Genomic DNA, 17,207 nt, shown 5'->3' with positions numbered 1-17,207 from the left:
CATAAACAATAACATCAAAATCGTACTTTTGTATGGTAATAATACCTGGTACACGCGAAAGAAAGTACACCGAATCCAAAAATTGTAAAAATCGAAATTAATATTTTTACATCCGTTACTCCGCACTTTGTAAAATTCCAAAATAAGTCGATCTTGCATTTGATTGGTAAAAATAATTCCTTGCAGATAAGTTTTATCGGCCTGAAATTGCAATTAACTCAAAGTATCTTGCAAACTAGCGCGTTGTAACGCATATTCTTGGGAAAACTTTAATGCTCTCGCGAATGCTTCAAAGAACATATTATGGTAATCAAGAACATTTCTATGCATTTCTATACGCTCGCGGAATATTAACTATACATCAGCATTTCGCGATCATGCTGAAGACAAAAACAATGACATCTCCGCTGATGAAGAACTTTTCGCAAGAAATGTTTACAAAATTCGCTGAGTAAAGGTAGCTCATTGCATAATGATAATTCAAATGTTATATAGTGCTCTTCCGTCGAGGAGCACTAAACACAGTCAAAACGTCTACGTATATAATTTTGAAAGTGTGACAAATTAACGATATTGATTATTAATATTTATTGAATGACATCATCTGTTCGACCGTAAGATATAATTGATACAATAAATTTATATACATATATATTCAAGTACCAGACGTACCCGAAGTAACCAAAACACGTTGGGTAAGTCCTCAGCGAGTAGCTACATTGGTGCAGATTGAATCGAGTAAGGGCTACAGTCATCGGTGAGAGAGAAATCGCGCAAGTTCTCTTTTGAAATTATACGCGATGTCTTGCGAAAACATAACGAACATAATTTTTTCACGAGAAGTAAAGAAAATTCTAATGGACCATCGTTAAGCTTATATTTGCGCATGAATAATGCTTTACGATAATGAATTTACTTATTTTGTTGCTCGGTTGATTTCAATTTTATAATTGTTTCTAGCAATGACTTATTGATCACTGTGTTTAATTTTTATTATTCAATTGTAACAATGCAGATTTTAGGCCCTCATAGACAAAATACACAGAAATAGAATAGTTTCTCGGAATTTCAAAAGTGAAATTAATCAATATGGAATACGTTATTTGTGCGATTATCGCGAAGAAAACACATCGATGTAAAGCGCATCCTTTTATTAGATCGACTGTTCAGCTATCGCAATGTGGTCATCCATCGTATCGGTCATTCGAATGCAATTCATCTGGTAGATTGAAAAAGTACACATCGCCGAGCGCATCACTGATTTGCAGATGCAACTGATGTAGACGGCCGCTATGAAAACTTGGTAAACAGCCATCGTGTCGTCAGCGACGTGCAGCTTGGAATGCGTAGGGTTTCGGGAGAGCGGGATGTCATGGTACATCGGCAACGACCACAAACGTACAATCATGCCTACGATTGTCGCCAATACTATGCAAATTTCGATGATCTTGGTGGATATCTAGGAAAGCGTTGAAATATGTCAGTTTGCAATGTGACCGCATTTCTGCGATTTACGATTTAGTGTTCGTCGGATGATTTGTGCACTCACGGCATTCAGAGTTAAGAAGAGTAAGGAGCTGCGTTGCCCAAGTTCGAACATTTCCGATATCGACTTGAAAGCTTTGTAGCCGTTGATCGACGTCTGTACCAAGGCGTAATCCGAAATGTCCGCGATGAGGCATAGCTTGCTGAAAAAGTTTATCGACGCGTAGGTCGATTTTGTGCTGCATCGCCGATTAGTCTTGAAAGCCATGATCAAGGCACAGACCGATGGCAAAATTGGCATCGATAAGAGCGCCACGGTACCAAGGTGATATCTGTAGAATCACGAATGACAAAATCATCGGTGTGAGCTCCGAACGAAAAAAGAGCGGCTTTGAAATTGCTTACTTCGCGATTCTCGATGTACTTTGAAAGATGTAGGCATTTCGGGGCTTTTCGTTCTCGGATCTGGCGTAAAAATGAGCAAAGTAGTCGCTCGTCACCGCGAATCCAAAATTCCAAATAAAATTGAAAAGATGCATCCCCCCGATGAGAAATATAGACAGACGCAAGATGTCTAGAGAAGTAGCTGGAATGCCGTAATTATTGTCCCAAGGAAAGTAGTCAAACAACTTACTCAGGCTGGTATTCATCGTAATCATCAGAGCGATGATCGACAGGAAAGCAATCGCGAGAGAAACAGACAGTGCTAGAAAGGAATGAAGGATCGCTCTGCAAATTATGAAATCGGTACGTTTAGAGTATAAGTTTTTTAGGTGCCAGTTGAAAATTGCAACGACTTACGGGCACGATTGACTTATCAGTTCAGCTGTGAGATTTACGTTCGTTTCTTTCGTACAAACGAAGATCGTTACTTGATAGCTCAGGTACAAAAGTGTCGCCACCAGGGCCGCGATAATGAACACCGAGGAGTGAGACTTTGCGCTGTTGAAAATAAGTATAGTTAGCTCCCATGGTATAAGCACAATGAAACTGGAGATTGTAATAACAATCAACGATATTGCTACGAAGACAATCCATCTGGCTTTCAGTGCACTCGCAATGAATAGAAACGATATCGTTATTAGTATGGATATTATCGAGTAAATAGAAATGTTGGCCAAGCTCCTGAAAATAAGATATGCGAACTCAAATAGAATACCGTTATTAACTATGTATTCACATGCGCAAGTCCAATTACCTGAGCAAGATTAAATCCAAGTAATAATTGCTACGACGAATGGGTGCTGTAGATTTATATGGATCGTTTTGTATTTCTGTAGGGCAGAAACATCTCATAAGTGTGATTCAATCAGAAACGTAAAGCGAGCTGCAGTCACATACCGTAAATAGCGATCCCCAGCCAAAGCAAAAAATTCAAAGGTACGAATAGACTGAAGAAAATGTCAGTTCTTCGTCGAATCATTATCGGCTTCGTACCTGACGTCGCGGTTTGTATAACTGTATCGACAAGATAAAACATTACGATTGGCAACGCCGAAATCAAAATCACTGAGCATTAAAATTATATATATATATATATATAATTTCGTGAAAGCATTACCGCAAACGCCGTCCGTCATTTCGAATTTATGACAAGGGAAACTTGGTTTTGCGCAAAAAATAATTGAAGGCAGTTTGGGCGTCGCTGCGGTACGGCGAAAAGCGACTGATCTGCGAGCCAAAGTGTCGACTCGACGCACGAAACTGTGCGAGGCATGAAAGAAAAAGTCGATTTCCTAATTGTATTCATAGCGCCGTAGATTTGGAGCGTCGATAATGTTATGCGCACGCGCTAATGTATGCGGGAATGAAAACTCTCTACAGCGCGGAGTTAATGACCTCCATGTAATTTTTTATCTCAACCCCTTCCTTTTCCTCAATTTGATGAACAATGATTGTTATAACTACGTGATTTTAACAAGTGTATTGTTGAATAAACATCGTCTCTTTGGTATTAAAATGCAAATTACTCTTTCCAAGTACCCCCTGTTATGTGCGAATTTATAATAATAAAAATTAGCCATTTGCGAGTGATGCTAATAAGCAATGAAGCTGCAAAGATAAAAATTAATATATTTAGACGGATACATCTTTTTCATGAATATTAATTAGGTCGCGTAGCTAGTGGGAATTTAATTTGAAGAGTTATACTAATTAATGTTTTTTTTTTTGGATCACGTATACTATTTTTAGTAAAATACAAATAAGACATTTGATGTGCACAATTGAAAATAAGAAAAAAAAATTATCGATAAATTCTTCACACCGAGACGGCATTTTATAAATAAATAATAATAATATTAAAAAATGCAAAAAAAACGTGACACTTGAACGACTATGAATATTATATACATAAATAATTATTTTTACGTAAATCCATATTTTAATTTAAATAAACTTGCTTTGTAAAATTTAGATAATGCATGTATTTTATTTTCTTAATATTTTACAGAACAACGCAAAAGATTGTAACGTAAATTTTTTTCGAAACATATCTTTTGGATTATAATAATGGTAAGAAAAACATTTTTTTAAAGAACTTTTACTACTCAGCTGATATCCACAAGTAACTCTTGATGTCTATATATTTTTATTGAATACCTACTTAGAATTGAAAAACTGCCGGTTATACCACTACAGTGACGCTAGTCATAGCAGACGACAAATAACTGTCAGTAATCAGCTGTTCGCGTAGTGGGAGGATCACTGAGCAATTGTATACAATGCGTTGTGTCGTATCTCTTGATTCATTGCTAATTAACAATTAACAATTGGAAATTTTTTTATAAATATTACTGGTGATTCATCTGTTGTTATTTAGTAGTTTGTCACTAATTGTTTAGTGAATCCAAGTAGCAATGAAATTTTAAGTTTTGGTTAATGTATGTTCAACGATATAAACACAGACAACTGTAGTTTGAACTTTTCCAAAATGTGTCCTGCATTATTGGAGAACGAAGAAAGATGTTTTGGGGGGATGACGTTTTTTGCTCAAAGTCATCCAGCAGAACTGTGCGGGAGTAATGGCTTGCCACTGACTCCAAATTCAATAACAATACTTGGAAAATCACAATTTTTGAAAACCATCAATCATCCGAATTTATCTACATATATGGACATTATTCGCAGTAAACATGGTAAACTGTTTAATCAAATTAATGCTTCTTTTTGACTTTATAAACAATTCATTCAATCTTTTTTAAAACATTTAGAGAGAACTATTGTGGTGGCAGAGTACAAAGGAGAACCACTAATTTCAAAAGAGAATTTATCTGTTAATGATGTGGTTAAAATTACTTACCAATGTTTAGTTGGTTTGAAATATATGAATGATCTCAATTTGGTTCATAGTCATCTCAGTCCTGACAATATTCTCATCGACAAGCATGGCAACGTTCAACTTTATAACTTTGGCTTGTACTATATGACTGACTATGGGAAAAATGTATCATTTCCTATTGGGTATGTAAACATTTCATTTGGTTTTTCGAATTTACTATTAGCTTTATTATAAATTATTGTAAATACATTGCATTAATAACAGGTACCCTAAGTACACAGCACCAGAAGTTTTTTTAAGTAACAGTATGAGAAGTGTCAAAGTAGATTCATGGTCATTAGGTATCATAATAGCAGAGAGATTACTTGGGAGAACTCTCTGGCCAGGTGTAAAATTATCTCAATGTCTGAAAAAAGTTTTGAGCTTGATTTACACTGAAAACAGTGTGTTTGAAAGATTAGCACATGAAAATAGCTGCTACAATGTCTATGAGGTATATTCTTGTTTTCAAAAATTATTTTTAATTGAAACAAATATATAAATTACTGATTTTATTTTGATTCTAATAGGAACTGCCTCAGGATGTTAAAAGTTTTGTAAATGACTGTTTGCAAATACATCCATCGCAGCGTAAAACACCAGAAGAACTTCTAAATTTACCTATATTCGAAGACTTTTTGAAGAAAGATGCAAAAGAAAAAGAAGATAGCTTGTATGAAAATATTATCAGTAGACAGATGGATGAACTTTATTATTTATGGCAACTGGCTGGAGGAGATATTTCAATGGAATTAAAAAAACAAGGACTGATCAGATCAAGACCTCCTATCTTATCACTTCCAAAGTATGATATAATTATTGTGATAATATTTTTACCTTTGAATGTGTTGTAATAACGATTACTCTTTTTCAGCCTTGTGATATTATTAGGCCAGATGTTTGGTCGTCGTGATACAGCTGGACTATTAGATCTGAAGGTTGTTAAAGTTCCACTGGATGTGCTAAGTCAAAGACTGTCACATATTCCTTATGTAGCAAACTATCCTAGACTGACAAGCCAGTAAGCAATACTTTACATAAACATGAAACAAATGTTACACAATATATTTTACCGTCTATTGATGTTTTGTACTTTTAGAATGCATGTTCAAGAACAAGACGATTTAACAGAATCTTCATCTCAACTTCCACTCATCATAAGAGAAAGGGATACCGAATATCAATTTTATAGGCTTGTTCTGTATTCTAGATTACTACAAGTAACAAAAGTCGTATAATTATATAAACATGCTTCCTATTACTCCACTTTTATGTAAATGTTAATTCACAGATATATCCAATAACAAAAGATGCGATTGTACGTGAGGCTCACAAAGATATACCACCACCAGTTCGAGGCGCAGTATGGGCTGCTCTGCTGGGCATTACAGGAGACATACAGAAAAAATACGACATGATTGACAAAGAAACACCTACTCACACTGATAGACAAATTGAAGTTGATATTCCAAGATGTCATCAGTATAGTGAACTTCTGTCGTCTGGTGCTGGACATGAAAGACTGCAAAGATTATTAAAAGCTTGGGTTAGAGATAACCCGCATTATGTTTATTGGCAAGGACTCGACTCCCTAACTGCTCCGTTTTTATTTCTGAATTTTAACGACGAAGGTAATAAAAATGGAAATGAAATTTATTTTTTATAAATACTAATAGTCTTTTTTCCAGCTCGAGCTTTCGCTTGTTTATCAGCTTTCATTCCAAAGTATCTTCATAAATTTTTCTTGAAAGACAATTCTGCCGTTATACAAGAGTATCTAGGGAAGTTTTCGGAAATCATTGCATTCCATGATCCACAGTTAGCGAATCATTTGAAATCAATCAACTTTGTTCCAGAACTGTTTGCTATTCCTTGGTTTTTGACTATGTTTTCACGTAAATTTATTTTTACGTGAGATATATTTAAATATAAGCAGATAGTTTGAAATATTTGTGTATACTTTTTAGATGTATTTCCAATTCACAAAATTTTACATCTATGGGATAAGCTTCTGCTAGGCGACTCGTCTTTTCCACTCTTTGTTGGTCTGGCAATTCTGAAACAACTAAGAGATTCTCTACTGACATCCGGATTCAATGAGTGTATACTTTTATTTTCCGACCTCCCGGAAATAGACATTGAACAGTGCGTCAAAGACTCGATGTCGATGTACCAGAAAACTCCAGCGAGTATCACCTATCGCCGTCATCAGTATAATCAGTCAAAGGTATGATTTCAAATTTTACAATTTGTAAAAGTTCTAAACTATTGATATTTATGTTTGTAGGCTACCAGTTGGTCAGAGCCAGAACCTGGCACGGAAAAAATGACTCGTATCAGCGTAGATGATTATCTGGAGTTACTGGATACTGCACCCGGTAAAATTATTACTGTTGATATTCGTAACGTCATGCAGTAAGTATATAAGTGTATTCGATTATGCTTTCTCATATCTGTCTTGATCAAATATCAATGTATTATTGATATTTTTGTTATAATTCCTTATAAAGATTCGAGAGAGGTGCAGTAGCAGGTAGCATTAACATTCCATTCACCAACGTCCAATTGTCTCAAGTTCAAGTTACAACGCTCGGACCACAAGCAGCACCATTAGCTGAGAATAAAGACAAAATTGTTGTTATTATTGGTCCCAATGATCAGCACAACGCTCTAGTTCGTATTCCCACATCCAGACCAAACTAAAAAAAAGCATTCTCATGATTCTATTATATTTTAGTTTGCTGATTTCCTGGTAAGCTGTCAAGTATTCGGCGTCTGCTCGGTACAAGGTGGAATCTACGCTCTACGCTCAAAGGCTCCGAACATATTAATCCCAGCGCGCTAATTTTGTTAATTGCTCGTTCAATCAGTTGTAAAGAATTGTATACTTGCATATACATAGCATAATTACTCAACGACGAATCGTGTGCATAATATATCGTGTGCAGAGATCAATTTGTGATAAAAACTGAAAATATATATATTTATACACTTTACATACAAGCAGCTTTTCTTCTGATTTTCTACGTAATTGGAGCCCCTGCGATTTGAATCTCCCGGCAATCGCCGTTTCGTTACGACCTTTTACTTGCGTTGCCATGCCAACGTAATGCAAAACAGCACGCGCGCCTACTTTACTCTCTCACTCACTCTCTTTCTCTCTTTCGCTGTCTCCCAAATAGTAGTATCAGTACCTCTCGCGAACATGACCTGATACGTACGTGAAAAGGGTGCTGCTGCTGAGCCATGCACCGTAAAAAGACGACGAGCGGCAGTAGAACGTCGTCGGCGCGCTGCGAGAAATTGCCATGGACGACGACGACGAAGACGAAGACGATGCTGCTAAACGACGAGTTTCAGGCCGACGCGATCGACATTGTGCACCTAACAAACGTTCTGAAGCCACTGAACATCTCGCGGAAAATCAATCGGGAGTTCGCTCGCGATACTGATCTCATCGATGATCTGGCGACGAGTTCGCGCGCTGCTTCGTCAGCAACGAATTCACGGCCGGACACGGCGTTGTCGTACATCAGCGAGGACGACTGGGGTAGCACGAGCATCGACGAGATCGGCCAAATTATCGATCAAATGTCCAACGGTCGACCCGACCACGTGAGACTGGCCGGTTACGAAGCCATACTCGAGTCGGACCTGGCGAGTTTGCCGAGCAATCGGTCCTGGGACGCGCTGCTGAAGGTGCTCAGAGACGGTTTGGTCGACGGCAGAAGATCGGTGTTTGAGGCGAGTTTGCTGGCGCACGCCAAGCTGCTCAACTGCCAGCCGTTCGTCGACACTTACGCGAGCCTACTGGAAGCCTTCTCCGAGATCTATCACTCGAAGAAGCAGTTCGACACTCTGCCGACGGTCATAAGTGGCGTGAACTTTCGGATATTCCTGCACGAGAAGCTGTTCCGAGTGATGCGCCTGATACTGGATCAGCACGAGGAGATCCTGAAGACGGCTCGAGCCACGGACAAAGTCGCGGAGGAGGTGTCCGAGCGATTCGTGTCCTTCCTGTGCGTCAATTCCACGATGAGCTCGCATGCTTTCAACGCGCTGCACATAGTGTCGGTGATGGAGCCGCAGGCCGGCTGGAGCAGCAAGTGGATGCACGGCTTGGCCACGAGGCGCTGCCTATGCTCGGCAATGTCAAAGTCGCCGAGCCTCGCGCGAACCGTCGTTGCGCTGGCCAAGAGGTACCTGACCACTCCATCGACCGCCGTCTCGGTGACCTTGCGCGACGAACCGGCGGACCTCTACGTCTCGGGCGACTCCGTGGAGACGCTCACGTTCCTACACTGCCTTCACCTGGTCACTCAGCTGTGCGCCCACTCGAGCGGCCGTGCACTCCTGTCCGATACCCACCACGAGGACTCGTTCTCGGTGCCGGACTTCCTCGGCGAGCTGCTCGGAGCCCTCAACGTCCTTGCGTCGTCCGAGGCCAGCAACGCGCTCTACGGACAGGTGCGCTCGTCTCTGTTCGCGCTCCTCCGCCGCAATCTGGTACTGTACGACGCCAGGTTCCGTCGCTTGACCGTCAGCCCACTGCTGCAGTCGGAGGTGCGAATGTGGCCGCACACGCTCGATGTGCTTGCGCACATGTTGGACACCCAGGACGGGCCGGCGTTTCTCACCAGCGAGCAAAGAGTCGGCTCGGCGTCGATCGATGCCAGAAGTCCGAACTGCCCGGCGACGATCGTCATTTGTTACACGGCTTCGCTGATGAGGCAGCCACTCGCCGTTATGACCATGCCGCACGTCGTCGAGCTTTGCCGATTCATGAAAAAGCTGTTCGCCGATCACGAGGTCTACTGCGTCGTCGAGGAGGCTGTCAGACTGGAATTGTTTCCGAGCGTCAAGTGGATGTACGGTAGGCTCGACAAGTATTACGTGGAGAACGAGAATAAGACGCAGCAGCTAGACAAGTAGGTTCTCGTTTATTGTTTGCCAAGTTTCGAAGCGTAAAAAGCAAAAAGACATTTCGAATTTTCAGAGCGGTGCGAGAGATGCTATTGAGCGTGGTAGCGCAACCACTCGGCCTGCAGCTTCTGTCCAAAGAGTCGTTAATCTTCGACGAGTTGATTCGCGGTTCGATCGCCCCGGTGCGCCCATCGTGGAGCGCCTACGACGTCGTCGGCTTCGTCTCTAACTCGGGATACCTGACGCGAGGCACGCTGATCCTTGTGGATTTAGCTCCGCACGTATTGTCAACGTTACTGTCGGAAGTGAGCAAAAGCCTCGAAGATCCGAAACAATTTCACGATCCATGGGACAACGACGATGCCAAGGTTTTCCTGCACGTGCTCGCTCTGCTCTCTTTGAATACCAATTGTAAGTGACCTTTCGACGTGAACAACGCTTGCGCGTAAGCTTGAACGATCGAGAATGGATCGTTACTGTGCTCGCCTGAGCCAACCCGATTATCTGCCACTGATTATTTTTTTTTCCTTCCTTGAATAATTATGATTGATTCACGCAACCGATAGTTTCACACGCGACATTCAAATTAACCATACGACTTTTCACAATTGATTGTTTGCGTTGTTTGTTTAGGCTTTATGGCATTTATGACGACGGAACCTGGTGAAAACGACAGCGACGACGAGAAGAATTATCCGAAGAATTTGTACGAATTTTTTCATGTTTTTATCGATGTCGACTCGCCTTACCATCATCTCGGACTGTTAGCTCTGAAAACTGTGATTTGGAATTTGGACGTTTACATTTATCTGCGTTATTTACTCGATTTTGAGGTAAATGACAACAAGTTGGACGTTTGAAAAGCGGCGCGAAGAGGATCGTCGGTCTCGGTTGCGTTTGTTTAACGAAAGGTCGTCGCGTGATAATTTGCAGACGAAGCTTTTGCAATACCAAGAGTACGCGACGTTGATCAACGAGCCCGAAACGATCGACGAAGACGACGACGCGCACGCAGGCATGAGCCTCGAGCCGCCCGAGGAAGCCAGCGGTACGTACATCGTCGACGAGTGTAGCTTACTTCGTCACAACATTCTGTTGAATTGTTACTACGCGAAGCACAAGAGAGCACCGCCGTTGTCGACACCCGAAGATACACAGTTGTTCTCGACGATGCCACCACCCGTGGGGATCTACGACGACAGCGTGTCAATGAACGACGATAATAGCGTGCTAAACGACTGGCTGGAAAACAGCGGATACGGTCTGCTGAGGGATATGAGTTGGGTTGCACAGACTCAGAAAGCTCACAAAGCTTCGCCCGGACGCATCAAGGTATGGTTTCGTTCGCATGATCGTTTGTCGTCGATCATACTGGCTTTCACGCGCGTGAGAATAATTATTTCTCGAGTGAAGCCATAAACTTTGAGTACGGATGCGATAAGCAAGTGAAAAAAGAAAAAAATGTTTTATTCCGAAACGTACCAAAAGCAAACTATACGCTCCAGTTAGATAATCTTGGTCACGCAAGGTCGCGTAGTACTGAAATAAACACCATTCTCAAGCAAAATTCAATTCCCTCTGTTACCTCCCTTCGAGCTTAAAAAGAGTTTCAGTTTGCTTCTTTCTTTTTTTCTTTCAGAGCTCCGTGTTTCTAAACCTGCTAGCTCAGATGGCAAAAGCGATACCGACGGCCGAGTGGATGGATCGTTACCAGTGGAAGGATTTGAAATTTCGCGACAATTATTTCCTCCCAGAGGAAAAGCACGCGATGAATTTAGTAATTCACTACGGAGTGTTAAGTAAGCAAATCGAGAAGGCTAATGACACGGAAGACAATTTGCGAATGTTCATTCAATTGGCGCACAATTTGATCACTTACAACAAGGCTATACGCTACCAAGGCTTCGACTGGTTTTTGGCCACCGTGTTTCTCATCAGCCATGGCGATTTGGACAAGTAAGTAATTGCCTCAGTTGGCCGCGAATCGGCGTTGCGTCGACGAAAGAGTGATTTCTCGCCGATCATGATGAAATATCGACCGGTAAACAACGCCCGCTGGTCGATATTTATTTACTCAACGAGAAAAAATAACTTTAATGTCGTCTGCGAACGGACTCTAGCTAACCAAACTTCATCACTGGCAACATTGAAGGTCTCAGGTTGAAAACTTGGCCATCATAGTTTGAATATTTTATCAAACATTGACTCAGAAGTTTTGCGTCATCATTGACCTTATTTGCAATTTACGAACACAGGGCCAAAACGTGTATCACACAAATCATAAAATTCCCGTCAGCAGCCTTCATGTGGCCGGCTCTAGCACAAGTCGTCGATGAGACTGACGATCGAGAGGCTTCTACAAGACTTTTGTTCGCTCACATGCTCGAGACTATCGTCAATAACGAATTTCCTATAATCAAGTTCGCCCTAAAAGTAATTTCTTTTTTCTTGGAATATTGTAGCGTTTCCATTGATATTAACATGAGTATCTGTTTCCAGAGAGAGTGCGGACTCGATTGGTGGATGATTTGCGGCAGATTGTTAAATCAAAGTTTCTTAGGAATCCTTCCGTGGAGTGAAATTATGCACTTCTTTGCAATGTGCATACTGCATACGCCGGATTACATTGTATATTACTGTGTATCTCTGTTGAACCATTGCGAAGGCGAATTAATGAAAAATATTGTTAAAGGAAAAATGTGGCCTGAAGATTTGGTAAATGATTAATCGATTATCATTCATTTTCTGTTAACATTCCGGAAAAATTAAAAAGGAATATTTAATCTAGGTTCTTGAAGACTATCGCTGTCACAGTCAGATTGGGTTTATGGATCGGCTTAGCAAACGACACGGCGGCAAAGTTCTTCCACTTTTGACGCAAAGATCACTCAATTTAGAAAGTAAAGAGGATTAAGCGGGTATACAATCGATACGTCTCAAGTAAAAATGGAAATATAAATATACTATATTTTATACAGTTGTTAAATGGCCGTGCTTGTTGTTTTTTTAATAAAAATATAAAAAGAAACATAAAAGTTATATAACGCGAAGATATTGTAATTGGTATTTTTGTACGATAAAAAATATATAAAGGCAAAAGTGACTTTTAAAAAATGCATTTACATATGAATGTTAATATATCTATAATACACAATATCAGTGGGCATTATTGAAGGTACTTGTACATAATTTGTCAATCAATAAATGCTAACTATAAGTGCGTAACAAATTTATCTTTTCATTCATAAATGGCACCACAAAAATATTCAGCTATGGTCTTGGCTTTTATTATATTCCTACTAAAATTCATACGCATCAAGTTTAGCAAGGTCGATTAAATGCAGCTTTATTTTGATACTTTTGGCTATTTGAAGCTTGTAGAATGAATTTTTTAAATCAACCAAGAGTTCAACGTTCACCGGAATGAATCTTACGAAATTAAGTAATAAAGGTACAAATACCAGTTACCTCTTTCAACGCGATCAAAAAACAGTTAAAAAAACAGCTTTACACACGCGTATGTACAAAACAATGATTTCTAAATATATTTCATAGCTATGGATCTTTAGTCCTCATGAATAGCAAATAACTTTGCCGCTTCATTGATTTCCTCGTAAGTCGTTCCTCTTTTTAGTAACTAAAACAAATAGAAATTTTCATAGTCATCTCATTATAAAAATAAACGGAATAATTATTAATATTCTTACCTGTCTAGCGATGGACATACGATTAAAAATATTCCATAGGACAATACCGACGACCATATTATTACGTACATAGAAAACGACGCCCTTGCCGTAATCATCTAGTGTTTTCTGAGATTCTGACCCAGAATTTTGCTTGTTAGAATCAGTTTTACTAACAGCTTCTACCATCATGCCTGATTCTGCTTTAGGAACTGTCGTAATTTCTTCACTAACAGGTTTCTGTAAATAAAAGTTTTATAACAATCGCATAAAAACAAATTCATTTACACACACAATTCTTACTTCATCACCACTTGATCTAACTCCATCATGAGAAGTATTAACGGCAGCAGCTTTCGGCGTGTCTTCCTCCGTCGCCTTAGCAAACACTCCTACAGTCTCCAAACTTGAATCGATGATTCCAATAGCTTCGAAACCAACTTCTGGGCCAAGATCCGACCAGAACATTGACTGGTGTAAGTACGGTTTTCCTGCTCCGGTCATATTTTCACCAGCTAATCTTCCGGAAATTACTGCGTGATCGTGATGTTCAATTCTCCTTCTGCCCAGTTGCACATCATAGAAACATGCAGCATCACCGGCTACCCATAAGTTACTTCTCGCTTCTAATTCTGCGTTTACCAAAAAACCGCCTTGTTCAGGATCTACTTCTAAATTCGATTCTTTCGCTAGATCTGTGTTCGCGTGAACGCCAATTGCAACTACAACTTGATCTGCATCTAACTGTATAGGAAATAGTTAAAATATAAATATTGAATTTTATTGCAAAGAAAAATAATTGATGTATTAAGAAGCTTACAATTGAACCGTCGGTTAGAATAAGTGATAATCTACCACTTTTCATTGTGCAGTCGTGAACTTCGACGTTTGGTTTACAATGAACTCCTTGAATTATTGAATGCTTTGTTGTCCACTCACTCAAATATTCAGGCAAAACTTGAGCTAGTATGTTCTTTTCTTTGTAAATTTGATAGACTTGTTGATCCTCATATGAAACTGTAAATGAATAAAAAAATTGAAATAATGTATTTGTAAAGAGAACTCAATGGAAAAAGTAGTGTACAAAATATGAAAATTACGATTTCTCGCTAGAGACGTAGCTAGTTCTGAGCCCAAAAAACCTCCACCAACAACGACAATATTTTTAACATCAGAATTCTTGATATTTTGGACTAACTCAAGATAATCTTCTTTCGTTCTAAAGATTATGACTTTTTCTTTTACTTTTAGATCTGCTTTTTCAAATACAGATACGTTCTTTGCCGATGCACCTGTAAAGAAAAATATATATATATTAATAACTAAATATTTAATTACTTTAATATTGTAAAGCAAGAATTGCTGACCAGTTGCAATAAGGCATTTATCATATTTAATTTGATAACCGTCTTCCAAATAGGCAGTTTTGTTAGGCACATCGATTTTTTTAACATTCCATCCCGTAGCAACCGCTACACCTCCTTTCTCTGAACTTTCAAGTTCACCAACTTTTAAGTAAAATTCTGGAGGCTCATAGAATAGACTGTTGCGAAATTTTAAAATTTAGAATAGGTGGCAAAACAGAATAAAATTCTATATACTTTATGTTAATACCTTCGTTTGGTACCATTCCACTGTTTGAACATTAATTTAGGTGTCAAAACATCATCCTTATTGTACCACAGTTCCTTAGATAATGGAGGTCTCATGTATGGCAAGTCACCTTCACTGCTTATTACCAAAACCTGTAAAATAAAATAACACAATATCAAATCAATTCTCTATAGGTAAATCTCATCATTACTAATAAATACTTTACCTTAGCCTTAGGATCGCTAGATTTAATAGCTCGAAATGCTGAAAACGAAGCTGTACCACCACCTATTAATAAATAAGGTACTTCTGATGGTATTGAAGAAGAGTCATTTGGATTTGGAACAACCTTGGTTCTCTTCAATTCTGTGCCAATTGCTAAAAGTCATTATGAAATTAAATTGTTGAAATTTATTTAAGCTTGATCTTTTCTTGAGTATTCAAAACTTACTTTTCTTTTTCTTATCTTTGTCTTCCATAAACCATCCTAAATACTAAAAAATAAATTAAAAATTATTAGCCTCTCAATATTATTGATAGTGTGAACAATAGTAAATCGACTAATTGTAGTATATCTTTGAAAATATTATTAAAAATACTGTATTCACCACAACAGCTGATACACCAGCAAGAATGACTGCAGCAATAACATGCTTCCAATACTTGAATTCTGGACCTTTGCCATCTGGTCCACCAGGCTCGTAACAGTCATCTCTTATAGGGCACTTTGGTGGACAAGAGTAACTTGAATCTTCACATGGTGGAATGACTCTTTTTGGAATTTCTAAACCTGGTGGAGTTTGCACTGGTGGAGCAGAGGCATGTGGTGGAAGTGGCGGTGGAGGTGGTGGCAAAGGAGGAACCTTTTTAAATGTTTTTTTTGGAACACATTCATCTACTTTTGCTGTTGTGCCAGTTGGTTTTGTCCTTTTAGTTTTAGAACTATACCTTAGACAATTGATGTTTATGAAACCTAAAAATCATGAGTAGCATTGTTCACCAGTATTCGAAGAAATTCGGCACATCTAAGAAAATTATATTATTTAACAAATAACAATTAACAATAAATACATCAACAGAGTAAATTTGCATTTGGCATTGGGTTTGTTTACACGCTTCATATTTATACAACTAGGCATATTCACAATAAGCCCTTTATGTTTGTAAAACAATTAAAGTGTTTATGAAAAATTATAAAATCCAAATAACCTAAATAAAATTAATTTCTTATTCAAATGACCGTAGCACGAAGCATCCCTTGTCACATGAAAATTAAATCTACATATATAATTGAGTTGAGGTTATGGATAGTATTGCAAACTTCAGACATACGCTTAGTTTCTTATCGGAAACTATAGTCTCCTAGAAAATTTATCAAAATTCTACCGTATTAGACACTAAAACACCTTATCGTTAAGAAAACATTCATACTATCATTAATTGACCAGCATACAAAACCAGAAAACCGGACACCTCGGTATACTGAAATCGAATCAGTCAATAACAAAACAGTTAAAGTTAATAAGGAGAGGTACACATACCGAAAGGTTCGGATAAATTTTTATGGTGTGCGTGCCTGGTGATTCTAAATAATTGGCCGGCAACGCGTCCGTATCCCAACATTTTTGGTCGCCGACTATGATGTGCAGTATCACTAGATCAGAGTAGCACGAGGACCTGACGACGACAAAAACTTCGGTGGCTGCTTATGCAATATGGTGGCGCCGCGCATGCGCTCCAGCACGAATCGAGCTCAAGTCGAAACTTGTATGCCGCGATTTCCCGCCGTAGCCGACATCTCGTCGCGGCATCTTTCCATTAATTTCCGATATCTTGCTTTGCGTTTTTTGTTTAACAAGAAGACGAAGTATAATAATAATGTGAGTTTTGTTCAGACATGTTACGTGAAAGATTTGTCAGGTTATTAACTGCCAGCCGAATGATTTGTGTTTTGTTCTTTTACGTGATCATTTTTGCTATCCTTGGAGAGGCTGTGAGACTCGCTTGTGTTTTATACTTAATCAGAGTGTTTCCGGAATTATCCAAGTAAGGAAGACAACCAAGAAAACAATTTAGAGAAGAATTTGATAGGAAGGTGAGTTGACATCTATGGTTAAATTTATCATAAATATATTCGTGCGTGAATTTCTTGCAGCTTAATGAATGTTATTTCTTCCCTTTCCTATTCAAATGAGAAAAAA

The 17,207-nt window shown here is 39.0% G+C and overlaps 4 protein-coding genes across 4 annotated transcripts; 2 read left to right on the top strand and 2 right to left on the bottom strand.

The window, feature by feature from the left end:
- Positions 1–615: 615 nt before the first annotated feature.
- On the bottom strand, positions 616–5,771 carry LOC131663211 (uncharacterized). Its single transcript, XM_058933443.1, has 7 exons — positions 5,642–5,771; positions 2,827–2,943; positions 2,684–2,759; positions 2,287–2,610; positions 1,891–2,214; positions 1,550–1,817; positions 616–1,459 (listed from the first exon to the last, which is right to left on the bottom strand). The coding sequence occupies exons 2-7, from the start codon at positions 2,906–2,908 to the stop codon at positions 1,154–1,156; spliced, it is 1,380 nt and encodes a 459-aa protein (XP_058789426.1). The 5' UTR covers positions 2,909–2,943; positions 5,642–5,771; the 3' UTR covers positions 616–1,153.
- Positions 4,180–7,980, top strand: LOC131663207 (TBC domain-containing protein kinase-like protein). Its single transcript, XM_058933435.1, has 12 exons — positions 4,180–4,622; positions 4,698–4,947; positions 5,030–5,258; positions 5,335–5,609; positions 5,679–5,825; positions 5,904–6,024; positions 6,096–6,435; positions 6,493–6,699; positions 6,772–7,031; positions 7,092–7,219; positions 7,315–7,477; positions 7,542–7,980. Exons 1-12 carry the CDS (start codon positions 4,370–4,372, stop codon positions 7,647–7,649), a joined length of 2,481 nt encoding a protein of 826 aa, XP_058789418.1. The 5' UTR covers positions 4,180–4,369; the 3' UTR covers positions 7,650–7,980.
- An 11-nt stretch (positions 7,981–7,991) lies between these two features.
- LOC131663206 (protein broad-minded-like) lies at positions 7,992–12,662 on the top strand. Its single transcript, XM_058933434.1, has 8 exons — positions 7,992–9,732; positions 9,801–10,138; positions 10,361–10,560; positions 10,661–11,059; positions 11,367–11,683; positions 11,983–12,160; positions 12,227–12,442; positions 12,516–12,662. The coding sequence occupies exons 1-8, from the start codon at positions 8,051–8,053 to the stop codon at positions 12,639–12,641; spliced, it is 3,456 nt and encodes a 1,151-aa protein (XP_058789417.1). The 5' UTR covers positions 7,992–8,050; the 3' UTR covers positions 12,642–12,662.
- A 574-nt stretch (positions 12,663–13,236) lies between these two features.
- LOC131663208 (apoptosis-inducing factor 1, mitochondrial) lies at positions 13,237–16,708 on the bottom strand. Its single transcript, XM_058933436.1, has 11 exons — positions 16,548–16,708; positions 15,615–15,979; positions 15,458–15,500; positions 15,233–15,384; positions 15,028–15,158; positions 14,781–14,956; positions 14,514–14,705; positions 14,234–14,430; positions 13,717–14,157; positions 13,435–13,653; positions 13,237–13,364 (listed from the first exon to the last, which is right to left on the bottom strand). Exons 1-11 carry the CDS (start codon positions 16,627–16,629, stop codon positions 13,293–13,295), a joined length of 2,070 nt encoding a protein of 689 aa, XP_058789419.1. The 5' UTR covers positions 16,630–16,708; the 3' UTR covers positions 13,237–13,292.
- Between the last annotated feature and the right edge of the window lie 499 nt (positions 16,709–17,207).

The sequence above is a fragment of the Phymastichus coffea genome, unplaced genomic scaffold (assembly GCF_024137745.1).
Source record: "Phymastichus coffea isolate CEN01 unplaced genomic scaffold, Cenicafe_Pcof_1.1 PCOF00031, whole genome shotgun sequence".
In the NCBI taxonomy this organism is placed as follows: domain Eukaryota; kingdom Metazoa; phylum Arthropoda; class Insecta; order Hymenoptera; family Eulophidae; genus Phymastichus; species Phymastichus coffea.
Note: the sequence above shows the minus strand (reverse complement) of the source record. Positions and strands in the feature narration are given on the sequence as shown.